This window comes from Chanos chanos, chromosome 7, assembly GCF_902362185.1.
Source record: "Chanos chanos chromosome 7, fChaCha1.1, whole genome shotgun sequence".
NCBI lineage: Eukaryota > Metazoa > Chordata > Actinopteri > Gonorynchiformes > Chanidae > Chanos > Chanos chanos.
Window position 1 is genome coordinate 35,597,990 of NC_044501.1, and position 19,108 is coordinate 35,617,097.

General features: G+C 41.1%; 1 protein-coding gene, 2 non-coding genes and 1 pseudogene across 3 annotated transcripts; 3 read left to right on the forward strand and 1 right to left on the reverse strand.

Moving 5' to 3' along the window:
- Positions 1-5,024: 5,024 nt before the first annotated feature.
- Positions 5,025-5,188, forward strand: LOC115817707 (U1 spliceosomal RNA). The gene has a single exon (XR_004025496.1). It is a non-coding gene; the product is annotated as a U1 spliceosomal RNA (small nuclear RNA).
- A 1,057-nt stretch (positions 5,189-6,245) lies between these two features.
- LOC115817701 (U2 spliceosomal RNA) lies at positions 6,246-6,436 on the forward strand. The gene has a single exon (XR_004025491.1). It is a non-coding gene; the product is annotated as a U2 spliceosomal RNA (small nuclear RNA).
- Positions 6,437-7,561: 1,125 nt separating this feature from the next.
- LOC115817741 (uncharacterized) lies at positions 7,562-7,708 on the forward strand (annotated as a pseudogene).
- A 1,099-nt stretch (positions 7,709-8,807) lies between these two features.
- tmem88b (transmembrane protein 88 b) lies at positions 8,808-12,393 on the reverse strand. The gene is made up of 2 exons (XM_030780903.1): positions 12,007-12,393; positions 8,808-9,089 (listed from the first exon to the last, which is right to left on the reverse strand). Exons 1-2 carry the CDS (start codon positions 12,391-12,393, stop codon positions 8,808-8,810), a joined length of 669 nt encoding a protein of 222 aa, XP_030636763.1.
- Positions 12,394-19,108: the final 6,715 nt, after the last annotated feature.

A 19,108-nucleotide genomic window follows, 5' to 3' on the forward strand; every position in this document is an offset into this window, starting at 1 on the left:
ACAGTTTTAGTCCGCATCCCAGCAGTGACGAATCATTCACCATTCAATTACGCACGCACTTACTGTCCACTCTACTGACGGTCAAACGTTCGCGTAACTGAGTTCTACGCGTAACTCACGGAAGGTTTTGTAACGAAGAATCGTACCACCCGGAATCGGTAAGTGTCTTCATGCTTACTGAAACTGTTTACGTGTAATTTTTCTTTGGTTATTTGTTGTGTTAAATAGTTTGGTACGGTTTGTTTAACTACCAGTGCTTTTGCAAAAGGTTATCTAAGAAAAGCTCGAAAGGTTATGTAAGAACAACTTAGCTAGGTTAGCTAACTAGTCAGACAGATGACAAGCTGCACTGATATGACCATGATAATAATAACTATTTCGAAGTTAACGTCGGTAAATACTTGCATATCGCACTACAAAATAGAAATTTCTAAACAGTTTAACTACGTCGAAAGATAGTCGGTCACGAACTTCAAGGCCATTTTGATGTATACAAACTCTCCGCTCGTTATCATCTAACCAACGCAGATCTTGAAGGCTCGGCTGATGGCATACTAGCAGGGTGCAAGTATATGTAATGCAACCAACAGTTCATCTGGCCATCGTTGTTTACAACATGGAGGCTGAGACAAGGCCCAGAACGAACTTCGGAGTAATCAAAAAATATAATTTTCGCGAACTTCTCTCACACGTACAATATTTTAGTTTGCTTATAGGAGGGAGGGAAAACATTTATAGAGTTACTGAGTTTCCAGGTTAGTCGCAAAATGGCGGGCAGCTAACCGTGCGCTCGCGGCCGCTTTTACACGACGGTCCGGCCGTCTAACGTTTTGATAACCAGCGTCAAACTGTTTGATCGAGGGATAGGTCATTTATTACCGCGTTGTGCGGTACGCCATGATGTAACGATCCTAGAGGGAGAAATGGCTTTTCTCTTGCCGAAACAAATCATTTCAGATCATTGTAAGATCCAGGAGCCTGAGAGAGTGTGTTTGCAAAGCTCCTAGCTACTGGATTTTCAACTGGAATTTCCACTAGCGTCGTTAATAATTGGTGAGATGTTGGACATGACAAGACCAAGTTCTATCAGAGGTGGCAAAAGTAAAGGTAGAAGTACTCCTGCTAAAAAAAAAAAGTGTTCTGAGTTAAACCGACAACCATTTGTGTACATTTTAAGTGAGTGACTATTGTACTCTTAATTAAGTAGTCCTCATGAGGGAAATTCTAACTCTATTTAGAGTGTTTTTTATTTAGCAAAAGTACTTTAATTTTCACTTTTACCATTCTGAGTTCTATACATCAGTAATACACAGGATGAAGTTGTCTGACTGAATCGGTCTAATGCAAACATTAAAATGTCTTTTGAAAGAGTAGACTACATTAAAACATCCAACAAATAGAACAGAAAACCTGATTAATGTAGTAGGTTTCAAATGACAGGGCCACACATTAAGATCTCAATACATCTAGACAGTATTTGCAGGCTTTTTAAAATTCTGTATGAAATCATTGATAATGAAAGTATCAGCCCCACACCCCCTAAAAAGAAAGAAAGTAAGTAAATAAGCAGTGTATCTATGGAGAGATGCAAACAACAGAATTACTTCAGATTACAGGGAACTCTCCTAGAGCTGGTGAAAAGTCTCAGTTGGTTCTGGAATAAGAACTGGGGGTGAAACTGCTGTAAAAAGCCACATGGTCTTGGAACAGCACTGTACCACTTCGAAGACATGGTCAGTTATCTTAATGTAAATCAGTAAAACTTGCATGGTATGAGGGCCTGTGTATGTGTATGTAGTTGAAAGTCTCCATTTGTATCAGATTAGAGATCAATGTGCAATGTGACTCAAGGAATAACCAGATATCTATGTCTGTGTACAGACTACATTGACCTCTCTCATAATTATTAAAAAAAAAAAAAAATCAATTTGTATCCAAGAAACATATCTGAAAAGGTACAGATCCACATTGTCAGCCACTGGTACTGCAGCACTTTGGAGCAATGGTAAGTTAAATGTACTTTTGATATCAGCAGGGATATATACTTGTGTTATCGTTCATAATTAGTCAAAGGTCACACAGGTTTATGACTAGATTAGGAGATACACTTTGCACACACAGTCTTAAATGATCTGAACGTGTCATTTCTGAGAACTGGCCCATTCTGAATGAGTTCTTTGACAAAGTGAAAATAGTAACCAGATTTGACTTTTGGTCGCATGGTTATTTCCTAGAAGAAAAAAAAAGTGAACAAATTCCTATAAATGCCCTGCCCCCAAAACAACCATATCTTTGGAAAATGTGTTCTCCATTAAGATTACAGGAAGTTCTCTACTAAACAGCGAAGGATTTCAGTTGATTCTCAGAGAACAAGTCTTACAATTTACAACATGGTATTTAGTAGACGCTTTTAGCCAAAGCAACTTACAAGAAGTGCATCAGTCAGATCCTATTACCTCATAAACAGAGTACCTCATAAGAGTACAAAGATATATGTTATCATGACACTACACAGGGTGGATTTAAATTAGTCTAAGCACCAGTGTTGTAAAAGTCTCTGTAGTTATGTTTAAGTTTGAGAGCATGTACATGTGCATTATTCCATAATTAATAAAATGTTTTACTGAATAGGACTTGATCAGGACTCATAATTCAGCTTCACTATAGATGCTCCTCTGATTACAACATTATGGAGACTTGCCTCCCTTGATTTGTTAATTTATCGAAAATAATACTACATTTGACTTCAGATACAGTAATTGCACCATGCATACACCAAATTGTCAAGTGAATCAGGATAAGCATGTCTGGGCCTTGAAGGCTTTGCCTTATTACACAATCCTACTGAAGCCTTCATGGGTTTCAGAGATATATAGATACAGGTACTCATGTTTTGTGTTGTAAAATGCATGGGTGCATTCAGTCATTATGTATGTTTTGGGCGACTTCTCTGTAATCTGACTCAAAAAGTGATGGGTGAAGGAATCTGTGTTGTCATAAAAAAAATAACTTGGTTTTACCACGTTTCCAAAAGCTCTGAACATTATTTCTTCATTAATGTTGTTAATATTTAATAGATTTATCAGCTGCAGTGTAATAAAAAGGTGGCAATTTATGGCTGGAAAATTTTATGGGTGGAAAAGTTGGCGTACCTAAGAATAAAGATATATATTATTACTGCTGATATTGAAACAGAACAGGTATTGTCTCAAAAAGTGCTTTTGATGCTCAAATCAACTCACAGTTGCTTTACTGGTTTGATGACTTGTGTGTAAATGCTTGGTTCAAATTAGGCAACTGTGTTTTTTGTTCCGATGAAGATGGTAATGTGTGTCTGCTAAAACATAAAACATAGTTATCAAAGCCAGTGAAGTTTCTCAAACCCCTATCTGCAATCCTGTTTCAGTGTAACAAAACGATGGAATAAATGAATAGTAGTCAACTTCCTCTTTTATTCCAGATATGAAATCTTGCATTGAACAGTTTTATGTAGAATGACGTTTCCTAATTTTCATGCTGTGAACGTCCTTGGTCGTAAAGTTTTATGATGTTAGTCGCGTGTGTGCGTAATCAATCACTTATTCTATGCGTTGCCGCTTACAGCCGCTGCGGAGCATGTGAGCCACGAAAAGAAGAACAAAAAAGCGTCTCATTTAGGTGAACGCCTCCAATAAGTGAATTGACATTGATCCGCTAAGTTCTTACGTACTAAAGTGCTGTTCCTTAATGTTAAACCACTCAGTTGTTGAATAGTGGTTAACACCCTTACAGTATAATGAAGGAACGACAGCTGGAACGCATTTTTAAGTAAGGGATAATGTATAGTCCACCGGTCATGGTCGAAAAATAAATCTGGACAGGACGAACAGGACCCCGACGCGAAATGGTCCTTCTAGCAAATAGAGCTTTAAAGTTGCAGGTGTTGCGTAGCAAATTATTAGTCTGCCTGCAGACTGGTCAACTTGTTGCAGATTAACATGAATTTCCGTTACGATAAGAGAACGGACCACTTGCGGAATGCTATGAAAGATGTGAATTAGAAGCACAAAAGCCGTTGCCAGTGGCAGCTGTCATTATTAAGAAATATCGGACCTCCGAACGCCGGGATGGCCCATTCGTTTCAGTTGAACTTTCTGCAGCAATCTGAGGAACTGTATAATAAACAGCAGATAAAGCATCGTTGATCATTTGGGCGATATGATTGGACGTTAACTTTGTTTTGCTTCTGCCGGTGCAGTCTTCACTCGGGGAAATATATGATCAAAATGTTAGTCTTTAACAGTGTCTGTTAGAGATATAAATGAAATTGTGAATAAGAGAGGTTTTGTGGGTTAACCATACTCCCCGGAAAATAGCCACTTTAGACATAGTTGTACTTTAGTCTTATGAGCAAATAGTTAACTGTGGTCAAACAGTTTGGGATTCTTTCAGTGCAATGAAATAAATAGGCTTCGCTCGAAAATCAACTTATAAGAAAGGAGTGGTTGTGTCTCGAACCTTTGTTAGAACCACAAAAACTCTGAAAACAGATGCCTTTGGGGAAAACAGAGGGGGCTGGAATCGATGCTCTTATCCCGGAAGCAGTATAGCTCCTCTTACGTTTGAATTCAAGTCGCAGGAAGTGGTTTTACTTTGTATCTATCTGTGATTTGTTTTCAAAATATTCGCAAAAGAATGGATGTAGATGGCTGCTATGAATTATAGCGTTCTCAACCACTGCTCTAAAATGCTAAGCGTGTTACTAACGCTCTAACGACGCTTATATTCTAGAAATATTTCTCATTGGTTTACAAAATATGCGGATATTCTAAAATATGTGGGGCATTATGGGTAATCATGTCTTTTTAAGCAGCATTTCGTTAATAAAACCTAAAATATTCGAAACTGTGCGTTTAAAGTAGATCGAAAGCACAGTAATTCATTCATTAGGTAGAACCATAGTTCGGATCAGTTACGTTAGCGATCACCGTTGAAGTGAACTGTACAAGGCGAAATGACTCTCGTCTACGGTCCGTTTCCAACTCATACTTACCTGGCAGGGGAGACACCATGATCAAGAAGGTGGTTCACCCATGGCGAGGCTCAGCCATTGCACTCCGGCTGTGCTGACCTATGCGAATTCCCCAAATGTGGGAATCTCGACTGCATAATTTATGGTAGTGGGGGACTGCGTTCGCGCTCTCCCCTGATTACTTTGGTAAAAGGAAGAAGCGAAATATATCGTCATACATGGCTTGGATCAGTATGTTGTACTGTATGGCATGTGTTTCAGGCGTTTGAAAGGGATGAAAGCGTTGTAATGGAGTATTTAATAAGCTATCTTCGGTTAAAATGTAATGAAAGGGCTCAATATTGTGCTACTTTGAGTTTTCGTCATTAGCTAATAGTTTAAGTATCAGCCACATTTCATAAGCCATGTTTCAGTTGCACTAGCTAATTGAAACCCCGCCTTATCGGCAGTGTTCTCGATTAAAATTTGTTACAGAATATCGGGTGTTTCATTTCGGTGACTATTTGTGTGGTTCAGAGAACTTTGGCCTTAAACATGTAAGCTCTCTACGCGCTCGAAGCATGGAGTATCATTTTTAAGATTTCTCTTGATTAAATGGTTTTCATTTTAGAATATGAAAGTGATAGTGTATACTCAAATACCTGTGTTTGGTTTTTAGAAGTCCAGAGAAAAAATAGGCTCATATAGAATTCCGTGGAATACATTCAGTTTCATGTAATTCCAATCGTGTCTGAAAGTTTTGAACAAGTTCATTTTAAATGCTAAAACAGATCAGCGACGCTTTATAGGCCATTGGAGGGAAACTGCGCCTCTTCTTTCTGTTGTAATTCCACAGCAATCCACTAGAGTGCACATAGTGCTTTAAGATTATTCTTTTGTTTTTCAACAAACATTACAAATGTATCGAATCTTCTTCTGAAACACAACAGTGTGTCTTGTGTAATCCTATAATGACTGGCTCTGGTTAAATAAGAATTTTTAGATGGCTCCAAGTCAGTTAGACTCGTTCTATAATGTGATTGGTTGTTGTGCCATGTTGGGAGTATTTGATACAGCTACTTTTTTTACATTGATCAGTCATTTTGGACTATTGTGGTTCAGAATAGAGCACTAGTTATTTTAAAAAGGCAATGTATAACTTATTGGTACGTTTAGGACTCACATTTAGACTGAGTCCCACAATAGTGATTTGTGTTCCTGAACGTTACATACTTCTCGTCAACCTTTCCTCAGTATCGCTTCTCGGCCTTTTGGCTAAGATCAAGTGTAGTATCTGTTCTTATCAGTTTAATATCTGATACGTCCCCTACCCGGGGACCATATATTAAATTGATTTTTGGAACAGGGAGATGGAATAGGGGCTTGCTCCGTCCACTCCACGCATCGACCTGGTATTGCAGTACCTCCAGGAACGGTGCACTCCCCTTTCGGGGAAAATAATAAGTTTAAAACAAGATGACTTTACACACAGTACGTATTTATGTGTATAAGTACAGCCTTATAGCAATACTTTCGAGGCATTGTTCATGTCGACTGAAGTTTTTCCCGGTGTTTAGCTATTCTGTTGTTGAATAGTGATTAGCATTTTTACGGCAGATGGTGGAACGTGTTTATAAGCGGTAGATAAAGCAGCGTTGATTATTATGGCGATATGATTTCACATCAAATTTTTTTCCCCGCTACTGTCTTATTTTCAGCTTTACAGAGTTTGTCGTCTGCTCGTATGTTCCGCGTGCCTCATTTGTTGCATCTTATCTCAGCAGCGGTTGCACCGGAAGTACACTTTATTTCCGGGTTGTGGTAAGCAAACTGAAAAATATTATCAACGCTATTAAAAAGTCGCCAAACAGTACAAATATCATACCGCTAGTTAATCTGTCGTAGCTCACATACTAGTGAATCATGCAAAACTTGTTTGAGTTTGTACAAATATTTCAAAGCCATTAGTTAATTCTACGTTTGTATGCGAGCGTGATATTCATGATTCTTAAGTCTTGATTAAACTGTTCCAAATGAAGCAGTAAATGCCAGTTACGCCTGTGCTTTTGAATTCAATTTCTCTTTTTACGTAGCGCACAAGCATTCTTGCTGTAATGCGTGTATGATCTGCACAGGTGGTAAAAGTAAAAGTACTTTTGCTAAAAAAGTACTTTGCTAAGTAGAGTTAAAATATCCCTTCTGAAAAGTATTTAAGTAAGTGTGAAATAGTCACTCACTTACAATTTACAAAAAAGGTTGTCAGTTTAACTCTGTATTGAGTACTTTTTTAAGCAAGAGTATTTCTACTCTTACTTGTGCCACCTCTGATGATCTGCCACTGTACATTTTAAGAATATCTGTCATCTGCGATACACTTTGCGTCACAGGATAGAATCGAGCGTGTTGTGATGGTTGGAGATACGTTTACAATTGTTATCTTTTGCTTTGTGGTTACAAACCGTAGCGTGTGGGTTAGTTATAGGCTCGTTTGTCAGCGCTGTCGTACTTAGCTACGCAATATCAGTATCGTCACCGTCTCCTTGGTATCGCCACACAGTTCTTCACCAACTCATACTTACCTGGCAGGGGAGATACCATGATCAAGAAGGTGGTTCACCCATGGCGAGGCTCAGCCATTGCACTCCGGCTGTGCTGACCTATGCGAATCTCGACTGCATAATTTACGGTAGTGGGGGACTGCGTTCGCGCTCTCCCCTGATTTTAGTGTTCAAAAATCGAGTGAAGAGGATGCCGGGATGGTTTTGGAAAACTATGGAGTTTCAGTACGAGGTTCTTTTAACATTTTATGTAGTATCTGTGGAAAGTCATTAGGAGTTTTTTTTTGTGTGTGTAATTAACGTACATGTATGGATCCTATCAGTAGCTGTAGCCTTGACTTAAAGCCCATGTTTTAGATATCCTTTTTTTACTGGCTTTGCCAGATAAGAAAATCGAAGAAATGAAGAAACTCAAATATAGTCATAGTGCTACAGTAAAGGTGCTCTGAAGCCGAGGTGTCCGTCAGAGTTGTTATAAATTCTGTTTGCTTTAGGTCCAGTGTTGTTTGTTGGTCAGTCAATGCTGCTGTGTCACAGTGATTGATTGGATGTATGTAGCCAAATGTTATCGAGGAAAAAAAAAAAACAGTAGTTTTATTTATTTGTTTCTTAAACATTACATCAGGGTTTACATTTCACTACATAAAAGAGTCATTTTTTTTTATTTTTGCACAGAAAATACTTCTTATATTTTTGTTCTTTTCGTCATTTGTGCTCGTATGAGTATGAAATGAGGTGAACATTACATACAATAATAGTAGATTGGCTTCCAGTGTGCTTTTTTGTTTACAAAAAGTAAGAAACCGAACTGTGTAGTATTTTGAGTTCATCTTCAATAGAAATTGGATCAATTCCAGTCTTCACATTATAGAAAATATAAGATACATTACATACCCAATAGAGGCAGTTATGTTTTATAATGATCTCTCAAACTATTCCAAGATCCTCTATATGCTCTCAGTCTTTTTTTTTTTTTTTGTCCTCTGCAGAGCCGCTGCACTCGCTTTGATCTCTAGTTGTACGTTATAAATGCTATTCTCTCTTACAACCAACCTAATACATTAATCTCATTTTTTTTCCTCCATAAGAGGAATAGGCTACCTGTGTTGTTGTTGTTGTTTTGTTGTTGTTGTTGATGTGTCAGTTTAGGCCCCAAACTATCCTTCCACATCTTTTCTTCCCTTCTTCCCTCGCCTCCTCCTTCGTTTTCTTTTTTTTTTTTTCTTTTCTCCTCTCTTCTCTTCTCTTCTCTTCTCCTCTCATACCCACACTTTGCCCTTAGCGCTCTCTTTATTGGAGCGTTTGCCACAGCAGCCCCCGCCCAGGCCGCGGTGCTGGGTGGGGGGCAGGTTCTTGTAGACGGCGCGGCTGTAGGGGATAAAGCAGAGACCGAGCTGGAGGTGACGAGCCAGGCGGCAGTACGCGGCCAGAGCCAGAACCAGGAGAGGAGTCACCAGCAGAAATCCCACCACCAGCAATGCCACACAGCCCCCGTCGCTCAGCAGGTCCGAGCAGTAGTGAGCCGTGCCGTGGGGACGCACCTGGAAAGCACAGCGGGGAGCGAATGCTTTCATTAATAGGGTTCGAGGAGACGATGTAGACCAACTCAAGTTAAAGAAGAGTAGCATAATGTCTGTGCTGAAATGTCTCATTCTGGTTTAAGCTGTCATCAAACATAATCTACGCTTTGTCAAATATATATATATATATATATCTTTTTTTTTTGTGTGTATGTGTGTGTGTTTTTTTTTTGGTGGTTCTCCACTGGTTTATGGGATTGTTTGCCATGTTGCAGAGTCCTTACAGGTTTGAAGACATCTGTGTGTGTGTGTGTGTGTGTGTGTGTGTTGAAGGTGCAAGGGCTTTAGTGAGAGGTGAAAGAAATGACGGGATGAACAGATGAGGGACAGGGGAGAGCTGAGAGGGGGAGAGAGAAATGATGTACCTCTGGAGGAATGTGTCTTTGAGGTGAGGACGGACACAGAGCAGATACAGAGGCTAAGAATGTCAGGCTAAACCACACACACACACACACACACACACAGAGCTTTAACAATCTTCTAGGTCAGAGAACATCTTAAACACTGTATGCATGTGGTGTTGGATTTCATCTAAAAAAAGCCTAATAAATGGTTTAGATCTTGGATCAGAGGATTATTGAGTTGTTCTCTGAATACTGCGATTTAAAGGCATATCCAACTATGAGATTGATTTGGTAGCCTTTGGCAGGCAGTTAAAAACTTCCATAGCCCAGTGCATCTTGGAGATTGCTGAGTGGTGTCAGGAATGTACTTGGTTAAATGGATTGAAAGGAGCGTAAAAATGTGAAAGGGAGAAATGAGTAACCCTCACACATCCCAGCTCTCCCCACTGGGAGGTGAAGAATGTAACGCAGAAGAAGAAGTGCTGTTCAGTAAACAAAGGAGGAGTGGAAAGGGATGGGAGTTGAAGTGATAAGAGTTAAACCACTATGTCTGTATTTGTCTTGGTGTTCCCAACAATATAAGAACAATGTGTGGGATTATGAAGAATAATATTTTTGGAAGAACATCAGATGGGTAAAGTTACACGGGTAATTCTTTACGCAAATGAAAGCAGGGGTGGAAAAAGTAAAAGTAGAAGTATTCTTGCTAAATAAAAAAAATTTAATTTAAGTAGAGTTAAAGTACCCTTCCTGAAAAATATCCCTCCTGAAAAAAATGATATCTCGATATTTTCTGGGAGTTTGTTGAAGTAGATGATATTTTGCATCCTTCAAACATGTGTTTGTAAAAGTCTTACGTTGTCCTAGCTCACTCTTGTTAGTATGACATTAAGTGTGGCCTACTAATGATATTAATGGAAACAACATATTTCAGGAAAACAGGTCTTATTTATTTGCTTAAAACTGAAGCATTCAAGTAAAAGCATTGAAATCACCAGTGCAAGTATTATTGAGATCAAACGGTTTGCGGATGGTGAAACAAGTTAGTTGTCGAGCTGTCTTTAACGGCAGCCAATTTCCCGACATAGTTTGCAGATTGCCGCCTTTTGAGCGACGCCCGTCTTTTCAAAGCCAAACCACCTCCATGTGAGTGAGGAGGATCCATGTCTAGCAATTAAATCTGACAATGTAGATTGCGAGGCTGGTGGTGTCTGTATTTTGTCTCCTGGCGTTGTTTGTTCATTCATTTTTAACTTAAGTCATGCATTTTTAGGCAGCTATGCTAGCTGAACTTGTTGTGCGGTGACCATGTACGCCTGTGCTAGCACACTACGTGCACTTTCAATGCGCAGGTACAGTAGTTTATCCTAATAGGCTACGTGATGCAGTGAATGCGTGGTCTCTCAAGGTGTGTTTTTGATTTCTGCAAAGCGAGTGACATACTCGATAATGTCAGCTCACGTTGTTATTAAAACAACAATTGCGATATGATCATAGACGCTACATATCGCACACCCCCTAGTGATCAGTACAGTGTTCCCCATCCCTGGTGCGCTTTGGTGGTCTGTTTCTCCTGTCTCCCTTCTTTTGTTTGAGTTTTTTCTCCTTGGGGTTAATCCCCATCTAATCTAATGTCACAAGGGGGACTAATTGGTCTGTATGGAGAAGAAACCTGTGTTTTAAGAGGTTGGTAATTGGAGAAGAGAGTGAATGCGGCCCCATTCGTGCACATTGACCCTGAATGACCCAGAATGGCAACAGGGCTTGGGCCTCGGGACAACGAGGAGGCGTACGAAGGGGGCAAAAGAGAAAGGACGGGGAAATCTGTGTCTCAGTACTTTTTAGACCTTTAAGGCATTGCATAACTTCCTGCTCATTGGCCCGTTCCTGAGAGGGAGTGCAAGAGACGGAGGAAGAAACAGCGAGACGCACGCAACTTTGGAGGTGGCTACAGGTCTTATCGAAACCCACAGGATTCTCGTGAAACGTCTGCGAGGCTAACGTCACCCACGTCACCTTCCTCTCTGTCTCCGCTGATCTTGGCTTCGCTAATTCCCCTCGTTCTCAGACTTCTAAGAAACAGCTCAGCTTACAAGATTAGCTTCACTTTAATTCCTAGTTAAAAGTCCCTGTTAATCTTCTGGAGAATATTTGAGACCTTTGGTTGAACATTACCTTGATTCTCAAGTAATTTAAATGGATTTCCAGTACGTTTTTTTATCCCTGCCAGTCCATGTCATGTCTTCTCTTATCAACCCCTTAAATATGCATGCACATGTGCTTCAAACGATGGTTTTTACCAACACAGTTACAACACTTCCTTTCAGTGAAACTGAACAGGACATCAGCAGTCATGAAATATCTTTCAAAGGGCTTGTGTTAGGTCATTTCTGAACTTGATTCTAATACAGTGATATCTATTGGCAGCAGTTTTTTTTATCGCTCAGCAATCCGAGAAGTTTCTGAACTCATTACACTTTCTTGAGGCTGCTCCCTCAAAAAAAAAAAAAAAAACCCAGAACACACACTCTTACCGTAGAGTGGCACAGGAAGCCAAACACCACCATGACAATAGCTGGAGTAAGGATGACCCCAAACACCAGTCCGGCCAGGCAGGCGTTGATGGCGGCGATCACCAGGTTCTGAGCTGTCACTAGCACCGAGCAGGCCCAGCAGTCCAGCGAACCCCTCAGCTCCAGAGGAGCGTCCCCTCCTCCCCCACCCTCCGCCATGAAATACGGCGGAGGCACCACCACCCGGGAGTCTCCCACGGGGGTCGTGGCGGGAGCGGTGGAGGCCACTGAGTTGGAGTGATGAAGGTGCTGATGATTTTGGTGGAGGTGGTTATGAGGCGAGAGTTCTTCAGACAGATCGAGGGCCTGATGGTGGGCCCCCTTCTCTAGAGTGCCATTCATACTCATTCTCACCTGTGAAGAAAGAGAATCCAAGACTGAGTTCACAAAATCACGGTACATCTTCAGCTACGACGTCATAATTCGGGTTCAGTTATGTCATCATAATTCAGTTTAAATTGTGACGTAATTTAATTCAGAAGGAATTGCACAGCACACTGGATTGGATTTTTTGCACACATGTTGGTGCAGCCTCTTTTCAAACACTGTATTTGATTTTCCTGTCCTCACGTCCTCTAGAAGCAGCCGCATAGCATAGACTGGTAGTGCTTTTCAACGGTTACAGCTGCTTCTCCCCTTTTTAAGACCCAGCACATTCTTTGAATTCTTGAGAGATTCTGGCGTATTTTGGGTGCAGGATGAGTCTTGGCTCGGTTGTGTAGAGTTCTAACAGCAGGTCAGATATACACAGTGCATGTATATCTGAGTTTTTTGTTTAGTCTGGGTGGACAGAATGACAAGGGGTCATAGTGGGGTTAGATCATTTATCAACAGGAAAGCAGTCTTATGCACTTCAAAATTAGCCTATCAGGGAGTGATTTTTATCTCAAAGTTGATTGGTCCCAAGTAACAGACACTTACAGGCATGTGTGTGTATGTGTTCAAAAGATGAAAGGGAGCATGATGGAAAGATGAAACAAGACTTTAACAAAAAAAAAAAAATCTCAAACAATTTAGGTGAATGTGTGTGTGTGTGTGTGTGTGTGTGTGTGTGTGTGTGTGTGAGAGAGTGTGTGTGTGTGTGTGTGCGCGTGTGTGCGCGTGTGTGTGTGCGTGTGTGTGTTGAGTGTGTGTTTTGAGAGCAGAAACAATGGTGCTCACTGGAGTTTTGTCTACATTTGTGAGAGAAACTTGAAACTTTTAAGTGGGCTGTCTGTGTTTAAACTCAGAATTACAACAAACGATTCCTGTGACATATCAAACCACGAGGCTGATGTTCACACAGCAGGATTAAGTGTCGGGGAAAAGGAATGACGTCACAGGGCAATCTCTCGAACAATTTGAGTGTAAACAGTGCTAAATATGACGATCGGATACAAACACCCAACCCCCACTCTCTTAATGGCAAAATGTCTAACCATTGTCCAGACCATCTTGTTGCAGCCCTTAGAACAATAGAGAGAGGTCAGCGTCCAGGAATACTCTGTGCCTCTCTCTGGAGCACTAAATCTTTAAGTGAACACAGGATGGAGGACAAGACAGTCTTAACCCAAAGCAGGTCAGTGACATAGGCACTGAGTGACAATAGCAGACGCATGCCCTGTGTTAGGTTGGCTAAAACGGTCTGCATGTGTGTTGATGGCGGTGTTAGCTTCCTCCTTTTGTATTTGGGTACGCAGTGTTTTTATTTTTTTTTAAGATTTCTATTCGGAGGCCACTTTGATGTTGTAAATATTTTTGGGTGTTGTGTCATAGGTGCTGAATATTGGCGGGAATGAACTGTTAGCCTGGTGTGTCAGACTCAAAAAAAAAAAAGAAAGAAAGAAAGAAAAAACTCCACCCACTCCACTAGTTACCAAGTTACCACATTTTTGTTCTAAGGCAAAAGGAGGGGGGGGGGGGGGGGGGGGGGGGGGGGGGGGGTACTTTCAAATTTTCTGGGAATTAAACCAGATTTGTCTTTCAGCCAAAATCACAAGACTTAATGTGAAAACCAGTTCAGTAATGCAGCCTTACAAGTGTGTTCTGAAGTGCCTGTTCTCTCTTTTTTTATGTGTGTATGTATGTGTATATATACATATATATATGTATGTATACTTATACAGATACGTACATACATATATATACATACACACACACACACACATATATATATATATATGTATACACACACACACACACACACACATATATATCTGTGTGTGTGTATATGCACATTTTTTTTAACAACCCAACTTAAATATGCATAACCGTGCAGACGATGATCTGGGGGCTTTTTCAGTACTCTGCCTGTGTCAGTTGAATGTTGTCCAAATATAGAGCATTACGAGTGAACAGATAAGGCCTAGGCTATTGCATAAATTCCCCTCAGAATCACTCAGAGTCTATCATTCTATGCAGTAAATCTCCTGTAGAGTGTTAGCACTCACCGTGTGATGTGGAGCCTGGTAGCTCTTTCCCCTGTTTTCTCCTCCTTTTCTTCCCTTTTTTTTAATCTTGCCTCCCCCTTTCCTTTTGCTCTCTCGCTTTTAGTTCGCTTGTCCTTCAGGCTTGGGTCCAGGTGAAGAGCAATGGCCAAAGCGTTAATATAAGTTCAAACTTTTGTAACTGTCCTGTATTTGTAATGCTGGGGATCCACACTTGAGTTACACTCTCAGATGCTGATCTTGTCTTCGTTTCTGTCGCTTGTCTTTGAACGTGTGTGCTCACAGCTGTAGCATCACCTCCTCGCGAACGCGTGTGCTCACTCTCCCTGTCTCCCTGACTCTCTGTGTTTGTCCTCTCTCACCCTGTTTGGTTCTGAGTATTGACAGTGTCCAGTTTGGCAGTTATAGTGATGCCCCTCACTTTTCCCTCCCTTCCTCCTGCTCTCTCTCTTTTTTTTTCCCTCTCTCCCTCCCCCTTTCCTTTCTTCTGCAGCGACTCTGTCCAAGCATGTGCTTTCTCTGTGCCCCTCTCTCTCTCTCTCTCTCTCTCTCTCTCTCTGTCTCTCTCTCTCTCTCTCTCTCTCTGTCTCTCTCCCCTCTCTGATAACCTGTGGAGCCAGGGGTTTGAGTGTGTGTGGAGAGAGGGAGTGTTTATTTAAAGAGCTGAGGGGTGGGCTTTTAATCACCCCTTACGGAGGTGGAGAAAGAAATGAGCCCCCGGTGGTGAGGGGGATGATGAGTTTGGAAACACACAAAAGGCCCAGTAACTACACTTGACCACAGAGAAGCGTCTGATCAGCTCGCTCACCCTGTTTATTTTTTCACTCCGTGTTTTAGTGCCACACGTCTCCTCCTCCAAAATGAACCAGGGTTGTTTTTCAACGTGTTGCGCAAATCTGCCAGTGTCTAGAGTAAAACCATTCTTTTTATTTTTTGGCCTTCCTGTAAGTGATCTGTGCCAGAAATGACACATCTGTATTTTCAGCTTATTAGTGGAGTCAGCACCGTTGGCTTCATGACGAATGTTATTTTTCACCCTCGGCGTGGAATGTTTTACTTCGTGTGCTCGACTGTGTTCCGCTACCTGACATAGGAGACATATGACTCAGTCTCACTGTTGTTTTTAACTTGATACACACTCTTAAATGGTTTTGTCTTTCTAACCAACATCCGTGTGTTTCTCAGTTAGATGCAGATATAGAAGTCTTAAACAGCCATTCTTCAAATAATATTTCCATTAAAAACACAAAATAAGCAAACACGTTCAATGATTAGTATCTTTCCGGTGTCCGGAAAGAATTTATTTTACCGGACAAATTTGAAACTTACAGGTCACGTTTCAATAACAGTCTACGTTACAAACGCAAATATAACATAGGCCTACACCTAGGCTGATGAAAGAATGACAATGACCTCAAATCAGTCTGACTGTTTAATGAACAGTAACGATTCAGCAAAACGAACAGTAACAACTGAGCAAAACCACAACATTAGCCGCTAAAATGCAAGCTATTACAAAACATCTGTAGTCTATAACATCTGTAGCCTTTTTTTTTTTTTAAAAAAAAAGGCTAGGCCTATATTGCATCACAAAGCCAAGTAACCTTTTATCTTCTCCTTCTTTTCACTGCGGCAAAGTCCTCTGCTGCCGACTTGAAATCAAACGTGTCCATTGTGTCTACTCTCGAACGTTTTGTATGAGCATTATTACTGGACGTTTTGACCGACAAGTTTTTAATTTAGGTTTTTTTTTTTTTTTTAATCACATTTTACCAGGCAAAAAACCGGCAATTTTACCGTCTAGCGGAAACCCTGATCTCTAAACATACGAGACACTCTGACTTAGAACAAATGGAGTTTTTGAAACAGTCCGTGAAAGAAGAAAGACTGAAGATATACAACACTTGTTGTGGTCTTCAGGGTGCTGTTTAGCCTGCAGTGCGTGTGGACGTTTGGGTTGGGCCGTTTGAGTGTAGGATCAGAGACGGCAAAGCCATAGGATCACTGAAGAATGATGGTAGGGAAGAGAGATGTAGAGATGAGAGAGAGAGAGAGAGAGAGAGAATGAGTGGGAACGTTGTGTTCATCTATTTAATGATGAAAAGCGTATCGGAGAATTGTGATAGCACATGGGCAGAAGAAAGGAGGCATTTGGGGAAGGGGACTGGGTTGCGTAACAGATAAGAAACCCAGCCGGGCATTCAGATCACAGACTCGTAATTAAGTCGTGTCTGAGATTGCCCCATGTTTTTGTCTGATCTCTCTCTCCACTCTTCCTTTGTTGTTCCTTTTGAGCTGACCTTGTTTGTTTACCTTTCCCCTTCCATTGGGGCATTACTCCACAGGGTCACATTTTCAGAGAAGACAGGAGGGAGGAGTGAGGTGAAAGGGTGGATGGCCAGAAGAAGAAAGGGGTCAGAAAGAACAGAAAGCTTGAGAAGATGGAACGCTGATAGGCGTTCTGCGTCGCTGTGTCTTTCTCAGTCGTCCTTTGACCAGTTTAGTTTTTAAATCGCATGTAGCTTTTATAGTGCCAGGGAGTTTACATTGAATAGAGGCAGTGAAAGATCATCAGATTGGATATGGTTTTAAAGAGATGTGATGTAGAGACTGAATAGCCTAAATGAGAAAAGCAATCATTTGAACGTAGTAAGATTTGTGTCTAGAGAAGCTTCCAACACATCAGGCACAATCACTGTTCCACACCAAAATCTTTATAAGTTGCAAATAGGTAGACGTGAAATAGCACTGCGTGGAGCTGTACCCATTAAATTCCTCTTATAAAATATGCGTCTACACTGACGAGGGTTGCGTAAGGCTTTGTACGTTTGGATAATGTGAAGGAGTGTGATTATTTTTGATCGGGCTTGTGGATGCAGATGATTCATGACAGACTCGAGACGCCTCTCCTTCCTCCCTGGCCCGTACGGCGCGCGGGGGGGGGGGGGGGGGGGGCGGCCAGAAAAGCTCTTTCATCACGGGCTCCGCGTGTAACGGCCAAGCTAATCAACAGCATTCAACCGCTGGCAGCCGCTGCAGGTCATTTGGTTCTATTATTGTGAAAGTTCTCAGAAATGAAAGGTGCGGTTGAGTGTTACACCTCAAATAAGTACACACACAAACACACACACACACGCACACACGCTAATTTAGTCTGCATTGTGGTGAGTGTTGTGGTGATATTATGTCTTCCTTGGCTTTGTGAATGGAACAGGGTCCGTTTCACACTGACCCGTCCACCCCCGTGGCTGGCTCAGTGTGCTGAGCGGGGTGGAGTGGTCTTCCTGCTGAAGCAGAAAACGGGAAATCCGCAAGCCTGTGCAGACTAATCCCCATCTTACACACACACACACACACACACACAAACACACCATTCTCTATTTTAACCTTATAAAGCACTGAGATTGGAGTAGTAGCTCCATTGTCTGCCCATGTGGGGACAACAGTGTTCTGACTGTGCTCTGTCCTAAATAAGAGTAAATTTGAAAACCTCTCAAGAAATATAATAATACATTTGAACAGTTGAAATTGATCTTCCTGAGTATAGTGGTAAGGATGGGGAATTTCATAAAGTCTGTGCATGATTTTGCAGATTGACTAAATTAAATAAATCTACTCTTTCTGAGATTGGAATTTAAGTTAGGGAAATGAAGAAATGTGGAAATTAAAAAGCTTGTGTGTGCATGTGTAGAGCTCACTGTGGTATTCTTAGTTTGATTTATGAACACCTCACAAAGTCTTTGGATGTGTCTGATTGGATGCGTCAGAGCATATCTGTTTGGGTATTGACCAAAGGAAAATGAAAAACAAACAAAAACATGAAGAAGACCATATATTAATTTCTGCCTTAAGAAATGATTAAATGGATTCTTTCGTTTGGAGATTTCATATAATGAACTATACCAGTCATGCTGTTATTTGCCCAATACCCTGTTCTTTTTTTTTTTTCCAAACCTTACTTAACATCAAGTTTAAAATCAATAATCTGCTGAAACAAAAAATAATATTGTTTGTTATGGCCATTCAAACCGTTCACTTTATCTGATCAGTACAGTTCTTTTTTTTTTTTTTTTTTTTTCCAGGTTTTCCGTAGTTTATGTTGGCTGCAGTTGCGCAGGCTGTGTGTGGGTGTGCAGGAGTGGAGTATTTACAGCATGTAGTGAGGCTTTTTCTCACACTCCTCAAAACAACAAGTGGTCCTTCCACTGCCAAACACATCTCAGACTTCAGCCATACCAATGTGTTATTGTACACCGAGCCCACGTCTATAAACAATCTACCGGAAAAAGTATTTTTTAGGGGGGGGGGGGGGGGGGGACGGGGACCCTCAACTCAATACGCACACGCTCCTGCCTGCACCCACGTCAGCGGCCCGGTGGGGGGGGGGCGAATACGAGATAAAGACGAGCGCAGAACCTTAAAACGCTACACGAGTAAACAGACAACGCCAGAGATCTTTGATTAAATATTTCAGACAGACCTGGATTTGCGCACTGATAGTGGGTGTTTGTGCGTGTTATGAGCTAAAAAAAATGGCTAGTGTCTTACCCCGTTAGCCTAAATATGAAACTATGATCAATACACCCTACGATTCTGTGATTAAGGCTTCTGTTTAAGGACTTTGGGCCTTCTTGCAG

Excerpts from the sequence above, each read along its gene's own strand:
- tmem88b (XM_030780903.1), bottom strand. The coding sequence starts at position 12,393 with ATGAGTATGAATGGCACTCTAGAGAAGGGGGCCCACCATCAGGCCCTC. Across the intron at positions 9,090-12,006 it reads GCTTCCTGTGCCACTCTACG|GTGCGTCCCCACGGCACGGC; the intron begins GTAAGAGTGTGT and ends TGTGCTTTCCAG.